At 50.1% G+C, this 12,572-nt stretch overlaps 1 protein-coding gene across 1 annotated transcript in view; it reads left to right on the plus strand.

The window, feature by feature from the left end:
• Positions 1 to 12,572, plus strand: part of DVL2 (dishevelled segment polarity protein 2) — a 114,238-nt gene that overhangs the window by 85,677 nt on the left and 15,989 nt on the right. The window contains exon 14 of the mRNA XM_068273808.1: positions 12,165 to 12,389. Coding sequence (XP_068129909.1) covers positions 12,165 to 12,389 — 225 coding nt within the window. The remainder of the gene's footprint in view (positions 1 to 12,164; positions 12,390 to 12,572) is intronic.

A 12,572-nucleotide genomic window follows, 5' to 3' on the forward strand; every position in this document is an offset into this window, starting at 1 on the left:
CCTAAGCGAGCAAGCGGATTATAGAGCAGGAGATTTGGGCGCAGCCAGCGCTACCAGAGACTAATCGGAATTACGGCGCTCGGTGATTAACTTCGGTGCCGTCAGAAAACAGAGCTGAAGTTTCGTTTAAAACACTGTAATTGGTCCGCCAGCAATAGCTGGAAGCTCAATTACATCATTCCCCACTATCCTCCTCCTCTGTGTCTTTCTTCCTCCTCATCCTCCTCTGTGTCTATCCTCCTCATCCTCTGTGTCTATCCTCCTCCTCTGTGTCTATCCTCCTCCTCCTCCTCTGTCTATCCTCCTCCTCTGTGTCTTGCCTCCTCCTCCTGTGTCTTGCCTCCTCCTCCTCCTCCTCCTCCTCTGTCTTGCCTCCTCCTCCCTCCTCCTCCTCTGTGTCTTGCCGCCTCCTCCTCCTCCTCCTCCTCTGTGTCTTGCCGCCTCCTCCTCCTGTGTCTTGCCGCCTCCTCCTTCTCCTCCTCCTCTGTGTCTTGCGCCTCCTCCTCCTCCTCCTCTGTGTCTTGCGCCTCCTCCTTCTCCTCCTCCTCTGTGTCTTGCCGCCTCCTCCTCTGTGTCTTGCCTCCTCCTCCTTCTCCTCCTCCTCGTCTATCCTCCTCCACGTCTATCCTCCTCCTCCTCTTCTTCCTCCTCATCCTCTTCCTCTGTGTCTATCCTCCTCCTCCTCTGTGTCTATCCTCCTCCTCCTCTGTGTCTATCCTCCTCTGTGTCTATCCTCATCCTCTGTGTCTATCATCATCATCCTCATCCTCATCCTCCTCCTCCACTGTGTCTATCCTCCTCCTCCTCCTCCACTGTGTCTATCCTCCTCCTCCCTCCTCCTCCACTGTCTATCCTCCTCCTCCTCCTCCTCCACTGTGTCTATCCTCCTCCACTGTGTCTATCCTCCTCCTCCACTGTGTCTATCATCATCCTCCTCCTCCTCCACTGTGTCTATCCTCCTCCTCCACTGTGTCTATCCTCCTCCTCCTCCTTCTCCTCCACTGTGTCTATCCTCCTCCTCCTCCTCCACTGTGTCTATCCTCCTCCTCCTCCTCCTCCACTGTGTCTATCCTCCTCCTCCTCCTCCACTGTGTCTATCCTCCTCCTCCTCCACTGTGTCTATCCTCCTCCTCCACTGTGTCTATCCTCCTCCTCCTCCTCTGTGTCTATCCTCCTCCTCCTCCTCTGTGTCTATCCTCCTCCTCCTCCTCTGTGTCTATCCTCCTCCTCCTCCTCCTCCTCTGTGTCTATCCTCCTCCTCCTCCTCCTCCTCTGTGTCTATCCTCCTCCTCTTCCTCCTCCTCTGTGTCTATCCTCCTCCTCCTCCTCCTCTGTGTCTATCCTCCTCCTCTTCCTCCTCTGTGTCTATCCTCCTCCTCCTCCTCTTCCTCCTCCTCATCCTCTGTGTCTATCCTCTTCCTCCTCTGTGTCTATCCTCTTCCTCCTCTGTGTCTATCCTCCTCCTCTGTGTCTATCCTCCTCCTCCTCATCCTCTGTGTCTATCATCATCATCATCCTCCTCCTCCTCATCCTCTGTGTCTATCCTCCTAAGCGAGCAAGCGGATTATAGAGCAGGAGATTTGGGCGCAGCCAGCGCTACCAGAGACTAATCGGAATTACGGCGCTCGGTGATTAACTTCGGTGCCGTCAGAAAACAGAGCTGAAGTTTCGTTTAAAACACTGTAATTGGTCCGCCAGCAATAGCTGGAAGCTCAATTACATCATTCCCCACTATCCTCCTCCTCTGTGTCTTTCTTCCTCCTCATCCTCCTCTGTGTCTATCCTCCTCATCCTCTGTGTCTATCCTCCTCCTCCTCTGTGTCTATCCTCCTCCTTCTCCTCCTCTGTGTCTTGCCTCCTCCTCCTCCTCTGTGTCTTGCCTCCTCCTCCTCTGTGTCTTGCCTCCTCCTCCTCCTCCTCTGTGTCTTGCCGCCTCCTCCTCCTCCTCCTCCTCTGTGTCTTGCCGCCTCCTTCTCCTCCTCCTCTGTGTCTTGCCTCCTCCTCCTCCTCCGTGTCTTGCCGCCTCCTCCTCCTCCTCTGTGTCTATCCTCCTCATCCTCTGTGTCTATCCTCCTCCTCCTCTGTGTCTAGCCTCCTCCTTCTCCTCCTCCTCCTTTGTGTCTTGCCTCCTCCTCCTCTGTGTCTTGCCTCCTCCTCCTCCTCTGTGTCTTGCCGCCTCCTCCTCCTCCTCCTCTGTGTCTTGCCACCTCCTCCTCCTCTGTGTCTTGCCGCCTCCTCCTCCTCTGTCTTGCCGCCTCCTCCTTCTCCTCCTCCTCTGTGTCTTGCCGCCTCCTCCTTCTCCTCCTCCTCTGTGTCTTGCCTCCTCCTCCTTCTCCTCCTCCTCTGTGTCTTGCCTCCTCCTCCTTCTCCTCCTCCTCTGTGTCTTGCCTCCTCCTCCTTCTTCTCCTCCTCTGTGTCTTGCCGCCTTCTCCTTCTCCTCCTCCTCTGTGTCTTGCCGCCTCCTCCTTCTCCTCCTCCTCTGTCTTGCCTCCTTCTCCTCCTCCTCTGTCTTGCCTCCTTCTCCTCCTTCACTGTGTCTATCCTCCTCCTCCTCCTTCACTGTGTCTATCCTCCTCCTCCTCCTTCACTGTGTCTATCCTCCTCCTCCTCCTTCACTGTGTCTATCCTCCTCCTCCTCCTCTGTGTCTATCCTCCTCCTCCTCCTCTGTGTCTATCCTCATCCTCCTCCTCTGTGTCTATCCTCCTCCTCCTCCTCTGTGTCTATCCTCCTCCTCCTCCTCTGTGTCTATCCTCCTCCTCCTCTGTGTCTATCCTCCTCCTCCTCTGTGTCTATCCTCCTCCTCCTCTGTGTCTATCCTCCTCCTCCTCTGTGTCTATCCTCCTCCTCCTCTGTGCCTATCCTCCTCCTCCACTGTGTCTATCCTCCTCCTCCTCCTCATCCTCTGTGTCTATCCTCCTCCTCCTCCTCCTCCTCTGTGTCTATCCTCCTCCACTGTGTCTATCCTCCTCCTCCTCCTCCACTGTGTCTATCCTCCTCCACTGTGTCTATCCTCCTCCTCCTCTTCCTCCTCCTCATCCTCTGTGTCTATCCTCCTCCTCCTCTGTGTCTATCCTCCTCCTCCTCTGTGTCTATCATCATCATCCTCCTCCTCCACTGTGTCTATCCTCCTCCTCCACTGTGTCTATCCTCCTCCTCCACTGTGTCTATCCTCCTCCTCCTCCACTGTGTCTATCCTCCTCCTCCTCCACTGTGTCTATCCTCCTCCTCCTCCACTGTGTCTATCCTCCTCCTCCACTGTGTCTATCCTCCTCCTCCACTGTGTCTATCCTCCTCCTCCACTGTGTCTATCCTCCTCCTCCACTGTGTCTATCCTCCTCCTCCACTGTGTCTATCCTCCTCCTCCACTGTGTCTATCCTCCTCCTCTGTGTCTATCCTCCTCCTCCTCCTCCTCCACTGTGTCTATCCTCCTCCTCCTCCACTGTGTCTATCCTCCTCCTCCTCCACTGTGTCTATCCTCCTCCTCCTCCACTGTGTCTATCCTCCTCCTCCTCCACTGTGTCTATCCTCCTCCTCCACTGTGTCTATCCTCCTCCTCCACTGTGTCTATCCTCCTCCTCCACTGTGTCTATCCTCCTCCTCTGTGTCTATCCTCCTCCTCATCCTCTGTGTCTATCCTCCTCCTCTGTGTCTATTCTTCTCCTCCTCATCCTCTGTGTCTATCCTCCTCCTCATCCTCTGTGTCTATCCTCCTCCTCATCCTCTGTGTCTATCCTCCTAAGCGAGCAAGCGGATTATAGAGCAGGAGATTTGGGCGCAGCCAGCGCTACCAGAGACTAATCGGAATTACGGCAATAGCGGCGCTCGGTGATTAACTTCGGTGCCGTCAGAAAACAGAGCTGAAGTTTCGTTTAAAACACTGTAATTGGTCCGCCAGCAATAGCTGGAAGCTCAATTACATCATTCCCCACTATCCATGGCGGCCTGGAGGGGGAATAGTAATTACTGCGGCCAGGACTTGTGCAGGAGCAGGGTGAGCTGTATATCCGCTGTATCCTGCGCCCAGGTCTCCCGGCGGCAATTTCACTCTTACGCCTCCTAATCCTCTCCTGTATGATCTCCAGCTGTGTGACTGTCCTCTAATCCTCTCCTGTATGATCTCCAGCTGTGTGACTATCCTCTAATCCTCTCTTGTATGATCTCCAGCTGTGTGATTATCCTCTAATCCTCTCCTGTATGATCTCTCCCTGTGACTATCCTCTAACCCTCTCCTGTATGATCTCCAGCTGTGTGACTATCCTCTAATCCTCTCCTGTATGATCTCCAGCTGTGTGACTATCCTCTAATCCTCTCCTGTATGGACTCCAGCTTTGTGACTATCCTCTAATCCTCTCCTGTATGATCTCCAGCTGTGTGACTATCCTCTAATCCTCTCCTGTATGATCTCCAGCCCTGTGACTATCCTCTAATCCTCTCCTGTATGATCTCCAGCCCTGTGACCATCCTCTAATCCTCTCCTGTATGGTCTCCAGCTGTGTGACTATCCTCCTAATCCTCTCCTGTGTGATCTCCAGCTGTGTGACTATCCTCTAATCATCTCTTGTGTGGTCTCCAGCCCTGTGACTATCCTCTAATCCTCTCCTGTGTGATCTCCAGCTGTGTGACTATCCTCTAATCCTCTCCTGTATGATCTCCAGCTGTGTGACTATCCTCTAATCCTCTCCTGTATGATCTCCAGATGTGTGACTATCCTCTAATCCTCTCCTGTATCGTCTCTCTCTGTGTGACTATCCTCTAACCCTCTCCTGTATGATCTCCAGCCGTGTGACTATCCTCTAATCCTCTCCTGTATGATCTCCAGCTGTGTGACTATCCTCTAATCCTCTCCTGTATGATCTCCAGCTGTGTGACTATCCTCTAATCCTCTCCTGTATGATCTCCAGCTGTGTGACTATCCTCTAATCCTCTCCTGTATGATCTCCAGCTGTGTGACTATCCTCTAATCCTCTCCTGTATGATCTCCAGCTGTGTGACTATCCTCTAATCCTCTCCTGTATGATCTCCAGCTGTGTGACTATCCTCTAATCCTCTCCTGTATGATCTCCAGCCCTGTGACTATCCTCTAATCCTCTCCTGTGTGGTCTCCAGCTGTGTGACTATCCTCTAATCCTCTCCTGTATGATCTCCAGCTGTGTGACTATCCTCTAATCCTCTCCTGTATGATCTCCAGCCCTGTGACTATCCTCTAATCCTCTCCTGTATGATCTCTCCCTTTGTGACTATCCTTTAATCCTCTCCTGTATGATCTCTCCCTTTGTGACTATCCTTTAATCCTCTCCTGTATGATCTCCAGCTGTGTGACTATCCTCTAATCCTCTCCTGTATGATCTCCAGCTGTGTGACTATCCTCTAATCCTCTCCTGTATGGACTCCAGCTTTGTGACTATCCTCTAATCCTCTCCTGTATGATCTCCAGCCCTGTGACTATCCTCTAATCCTCTCCTGTATGATCTCCAGCCCTGTGACTATCCTCTAATCCTCTCCTGTATGGTCTCCAGCTGTGACTATCCTCCTAATCCTCTCCTGTGTGATCTCCAGCTGTGTGACTATCCTCTAATCATCTCCTGTGTGGTCTCCAGCCCTGTGACTATCCTCTAATCCTCTCCTGTGTGATCTCCAGCTGTGTGACTATCCTCTAATCCTCTCCTGTATGATCTCTAGCTGTGTGACTATCCTCTAATCCTCTCCTGTATGATCTCTCTTTGTGACTATCCTCTAACCCTCTCCTGTATGATCTCCAGCTGTGTGACTATCCTCTAATCCTCTCCTGTGTGATCTCCAGCTGTGTGACTATCCTCTAACCCTCTCCTGTATGATCTCCAGCTGTGTGACTATCCTCTAATCCTCTCCTGTATGATCTCTCCCTGTGACTATCCTCTAACCCTCTCCTGTATGATCTCCAGCTTTGTGACTATCCTCTAATCCTTTCCTGTATGATCTCCTGCTGTGTGACTATCCTCTAATCCTCTCCTGTATGATCTCCAGCTGTGTGACTATCCTCTAATCCTCTCCTGTGTAGTCTCCAGCTGTGTGACTATCCTCTAATCCTCTCCTGTATGGTCTCCAGCTGTGTGACTATCCTCTAATCCTCTCCTGTATGGTCTCCAGGTGTGACTATCCTCTAATCCTCTCCTGTATGATCTCCAGCTGTGTGACTATCCTCTAATCCTCTCCTGTGTGGTCTCCAGCTGTGTGACTATCCTCTAATCCTCTCCTGTATGATCTCTCCCTGTGACTATCCTCTAACCCTCTCCTGTATGATCTCCAGCTGTGTGACTATCTAATCCTCTCCTGTGTGATCTCCAGCTGTGTGACTATCCTCTAATCCTCTCCTGTATGATCTCCAGCTGTGTGACTATCCTCTAATCCTCTCCTGTGTGGTCTCCAGCTGTGTGACTATCCTCTAATCCTCTCCTGTATGATCTCTCCCTGTGACTATCCTCTAACCCTCTCCTGTATGATCTCCAGCTGTGTGACTATCCTCTAATCCTCTCCTGTGTGGTCTCCAGCTGTGTGACTATCCTCTAACCCTCTCCTGTATGATCTCCAGCTGTGTGACTATCCTCTAATCCTCTCCTGTATGGTCTCCTGCTGTGTGACTATCCTCTAATCCTCTCCTGTGTGGTCTCCTGCTGTGTGACTATCCTCTAATCCTCTCCTGTGTGGTCTCCAGCTGTGTGACTATCCTCTAATCCTCTCCTGTGTGGTCTCCAGCCCTGTGACTATCCTCTAATCCTCTCCTGTATGGTCTCCAGCTGTGTGACTATCCTCTAATCCTCTCCTGTATGATCTCTCCCTGTAAGACTATCCTCTAATCCTCTCCTGTATGATCTCCAGCTTTGTGACTATCCTCTAATCCTCTCCTATATGATCTCCAGCTTTGTGACTATCCTCTAATCCTCTCCTGTATGATCTCCAGCTGTGTGACTATCCTCTAATCCTCTCCTGTATGATCTCCAGCTGTGTGACTATCCTCTAATCCTCTCCTGTATGATCTCCAGCTGTGTGACTATCCTCTAATCCTCTCCTGTATGATCTCCAGCCCTGTGACTATCCTCTAATCCTCTCCTGTGTGGTCTCCAGCTGTGTGACTATCCTCTAATCCTCTCCTGTATGATCTCCAGCTGTGTGACTATCCTCTAATCCTCTCCTGTATGATCTCCAGCCATGTGACTATCCTCTAATCCTCTCCTGTATGATCTCTCCCTTTGTGACTATCCTTTAATCCTCTCCTGTATGATCTCCAGCTGTGTGACTATCCTCTAATCCTCTCCTGTATGATCTCCAGCTGTGTGACTATCCTCTAATCCTCTCCTGTATGGACTCCAGCTTTGTGACTATCCTCTAATCCTCTCCTGTATGATCTCCAGCCCTGTGACTATCCTCTAATCCTCTCCTGTATGATCTCCAGCCCTGTGACTATCCTCTAATCCTCTCCTGTATGGTCTCCAGCTGTGTGACTATCCTCCTAATCCTCTCCTGTGTGATCTCCAGCTGTGTGACTATCCTCTAATCATCTCCTGTGTGGTCTCCAGCCCTGTGACTATCCTCTAATCCTCTCCTGTGTGATCTCCAGCTGTGTGACTATCCTCTAATCCTCTCCTGTATGATCTCTAGCTGTGTGACTATCCTCTAATCCTCTCCTGTATGATCTCTCTTTGTGACTATCCTCTAACCCTCTCCTGTATGATCTCCAGCTGTGTGACTATCCTCTAATCCTCTCCTGTGTGATCTCCAGCTGTGTGACTATCCTCTAACCCTCTCCTGTATGATCTCCAGCTGTGTGACTATCCTCTAATCCTCTCCTGTATGATCTCTCCCTGTGACTATCCTCTAACCCTCTCCTGTATGATCTCCAGCTTTGTGACTATCCTCTAATCCTTTCCTGTATGATCTCCTGCTGTGTGACTATCCTCTAATCCTCTCCTGTATGATCTCCAGCTGTGTGACTATCCTCTAATCCTCTCCTGTGTAGTCTCCAGCTGTGTGACTATCCTCTAATCCTCTCCTGTATGGTCTCCAGCTGTGTGACTATCCTCTAATCCTCTCCTGTATGGTCTCCAGGTGTGACTATCCTCTAATCCTCTCCTGTATGATCTCTCCCTGTGACTATCCTCTAACCCTCTCCTGTATGATCTCCAGCTGTGTGACTATCCTCTAATCCTCTCCTGTGTGATCTCCAGCTGTGTGACTATCCTCTAATCCTCTCCTGTATGATCTCCAGCTGTGTGACTATCCTCTAATCCTCTCCTGTGTGGTCTCCAGCTGTGTGACTATCCTCTAATCCTCTCCTGTATGATCTCTCCCTGTGACTATCCTCTAACCCTCTCCTGTATGATCTCCAGCTGTGTGACTATCCTCTAATCCTCTCCTGTGTGGTCTCCAGCTGTGTGACTATCCTCTAACCCTCTCCTGTATGATCTCCAGCTGTGTGACTATCCTCTAATCCTCTCCTGTATGGTCTCCTGCTGTGTGACTATCCTCTAATCCTCTCCTGTGTGGTCTCCTGCTGTGTGACTATCCTCTAATCCTCTCCCGTGTGGTCTCCAGCTGTGTGACTATCCTCTAATCCTCTCCTGTGTGGTCTCCAGCCCTGTGACTATCCTCTAATCCTCTCCTGTATGGTCTCCAGCTGTGTGACTATCCTCTAATCCTCTCCTGTATGATCTCTCCCTGTAAGACTATCCTCTAATCCTCTCCTGTATGATCTCCAGCTTTGTGACTATCCTCTAATCCTCTCCTATATGATCTCCAGCTTTGTGACTATCCTCTAATCCTCTCCTGTATGATCTCCAGCCCTGTGACTATCCTCTAATCCTCTCCTGTATGATCTCCAGCTGTGTGACTATCCTCTAATCCTCTCCTGTATGATCCCCATCCGTGTGACTATCCTCTAATCCTCTCCTATATGATCTCCAGCTTCGTGACCATCCTCTAATCCTCTCCTATATGATCTCCAGCCCTGTGACTATCCTCTAATCCTCTCCTATATGATCTCTAGCCGTGTGACTATCCTCTAATCCTCTCCTGTGTGATCTCCAGCTTTGTGACTATCCTCTAATCCTCTCCTATATGATCTCCAGCCCTGTGACTATCCTCTAATCCTCTCCTGTATGATCTCCAGCCCTGTGACTATCCTCTAATCCTCTCCTGTATGATCCCCATCCGTGTGACTATCCTCTAATCCTCTCCTGTATGATCTCTCCCTGTGACTATCCTCTAATCCTCTCCTGTATGATCTCCAGCTGTGTGACTATCCTCTAATCATCTCCTGTATGATCTCTCCCTGTGACTATCCTCTAATCCTCTCCTGTATGATCTCCAGCTGTGTGACTATCCTCTAATCCTCTCCTGTATGATCTCCAGCTGTGTGACTATCCTCTAATCCTCTCCTGTATGATCTCCAGCCGTGTGACTATCCTCTAATCCTCTCCTGTATGATCTCCAGCTGTGTCACTATCCTCTAATCCTCTCCTGTATGATCTCCAGCTGTGTGACTATCCTCTAATCCTCTCCTGTATGATCTCCAGCCGTGTGACTATCCTCTAATCCTCTCCTATATGATCTCCAGACGTGTGACTATCCTCTAATCCTCTCCTGTATGATCTCCAGCCCTGTGACTATCCTCTAATCCTCTCCTGTATGATCTCCAGCCCTGTGACTATCCTCTAATCCTCTCCTGTATGATCTCCAGCCCTGTGACTATCCTCTAATCCTCTCCTGTATGATCTCCAGCCGTGTCACTATCCTCTAATCCTCTCCTGTATGATCTCCAGCTGTGTGACTATCCTCTAATCCTCTCCTGTGTGATCTCCAGCTGTGTGACTATCCTCTAATCCTCTCCTGTATGATCTCCAGCTGTGTGACTATCCTCTAATCCTCTCCTGTGTGGTCTCCAGCTGTGTGACTATCCTCTAATCCTCTCCTGTATGATCTCTCCCTGTGACTATCCTCTAACCCTCTCCTGTATGATCTCCAGCTGTGTGACTATCCTCTAATCCTCTCCTGTGTGGTCTCCAGCTGTGTGACTATCCTCTAATCCTCTCCTGTATGATCTCTCCCTGTGACTATCCTCTAACCCTCTCCTGTATGATCTCCAGCTGTGTGACTATCCTCTAATCCTCTCCTGTATGGTCTCCTGCTGTGTGACTATCCTCTAATCCTCTCCTGTGTGGTCTCCTGCTGTGTGACTATCCTCTAATCCTTTCCTGTATGGTCTCCAGCTGTGTGACTATCCTCTAATCCTCTCCTGTGTGGTCTCCAGCTGTGTGACTATCCTCTAATCCTCTCCTGTGTGGTCTCCAGCTGTGTGACTATCCTCTAATCCTCTCCTGTGTGGTCTCCAGCCCTGTGACTATCCTCTAATCCTCTCCTGTATGGTCTCCAGCTGTGTGACTATCCTCTAATCCTCTCCTGTATGATCTCTCCCTGTAAGACTATCCTCTAATCCTCTCCTGTATGATCTCCAGCTTTGTGACTATCCTCTAATCCTCTCCTATATGATCTCCAGCTTTGTGACTATCCTCTAATCCTCTCCTGTATGATCTCCAGCCCTGTGACTATCCTCTAATCCTCTCCTGTATGATCTCCAGCTGTGTGACTATCCTCTAATCCTCTCCTGTATGATCTCCCAACTGTGTGACTATCCTCTAATCCTCTCCTATATGATCTCCAGCTTTGTGACTCTCCTGTAATCCTCTCCTGTGTTATCTCCAGCTTCGTGACCATCCTCTAATCCTCTCCTATATGATCTCCAGCCCTGTGACTATCCTCTAATCCTCTCCTATATGATCTCCAGCCGTGTGACTATCCTCTAATCCTCTCCTGTGTGATCTCCAGCTTTGTGACTATCCTCTAATCCTCTCCTATATGATCTCCAGCCCTGTGACTATCCTCTAATCCTCTCCTGTATGATCTCCAGCCCTGTGACTATCCTCTAATCCTCTCCTGTATGATCCCCATCCGTGTGACTATCCTCTAATCCTCTCCTGTATGATCTCTCCCTGTGACTATCCTCTAATCCTCTCCTGTATGATCTCCAGCTGTGTGACTATCCTCTAATCCTCTCCTGTATGATCTCTCCCTGTGACTATCCTCTAATCCTCTCCTGTATGATCTCCAGCTGTGTCACTATCCTCTCCTGTATGATCTCCAGCTGTGTGACTATCCTCTAATCCTCTCCTGTATGATCTCCAGCTGTGTGACTATCCTCTAATCCTCTCCTGTATGATCTCCAGCTGTGTCACTATCCTCTAATCCTCTCCTGTATGATCTCCAGCTGTGTGACTATCCTCTAATCCTCTCCTGTATGATCTCCAGCCGTGTGACTATCCTCTAATCCTCTCCTATATGATCTCCAGACGTGTGACTATCCTCTAATCCTCTCCTGTATGATCTCCAGCCCTGTGACTATCATCTAATCCTCTCCTGTATGATCTCCAGCTGTGTGACTATCCTCTAATCCTCTCCTGTATGATCTCCAGCCCTGTGACTATCCTCTAATCCTCTCCTGTATGATCTCCAGCCGTGTCACTATCCTCTAATCCTCTCCTGTATAATCTCCAGCCGTGTCACTATCCTCTAATCCTCTCCTGTATGATCTCCAGCCGTGTGACTGTCCTCTAATCCTCTCCTGTATGATCTCCAGCCCTGTGACTATCTTCTAATCCTCTCCTGTGTGATCTCCAGCCGTGTGACTATCCTCTAATCCTCTCCTGTGTGATCTCCAGCCGTGTGACTATCCTCTAATCCTCTCCTGTATGATCTCCAGCCCTGTGACTATCCTCTAATCCTCTCCTGTATGATCTCCAGCTGTGTGACTATCCTCTAATCCTCTCCTGTGTGATCTCCAGCTTTGTGACTATCCTCTAATCCTCTCCTGTATGATCTCCAGCCCTGTGACTATCCTCTAATCCTCTCCTGTGTGATCTCCAGCCGTGTGACTATCCTCTAATCCTCTCCTGTATGATCTCCAGCCGTGTGACTATCCTCTAATCCTCTCCTGTGTGATCTCCAGCCGTGTGACTATCCTCTAATCCTCTCCTGTGTGATCTCCAGCCGTGTGACTATCCTCTAATCCTCTCCTGTACTGTACGATCTCTGAGCTCTACAAGCAGATGACCTCCATCCATTCATCTCTTCCAGACATGGCTAATCTATCCCTGAACGATAATGATGGATCTAGCGGTGCCTCTGATCAAGATACTCTGGCTCCCCTCCCCCTTCCTGGAGCGTCACCCTGGCCCCTCCTTCCCACCTTCTCCTATCAGTACCCGGCCCCTCATCCCTACAGCACACAGCCGCCAGCCTATCACGAGCTGTCGTCCTATAGCTATGGCATGGGCAGCGCTGGGAGCCAGCACAGCGAGGGTAAGTCTCTCGTCACCTCAACATGCTCATAAGACTGCAGAATGAAAGCGAAAGCTACAACTCCTAATGGCAATCAGGATCATAAATGGATACCACTTGCTGGACAATCTCCAGTACAGCTTGTTATACTGACTCTAACACTTGGTGGTGTTATTACGCTATACCGACTCTTGGTGGTGTTAT

This window comes from Hyperolius riggenbachi, chromosome 3, assembly GCF_040937935.1.
Source record: "Hyperolius riggenbachi isolate aHypRig1 chromosome 3, aHypRig1.pri, whole genome shotgun sequence".
Taxonomy (NCBI): domain Eukaryota; kingdom Metazoa; phylum Chordata; class Amphibia; order Anura; family Hyperoliidae; genus Hyperolius; species Hyperolius riggenbachi.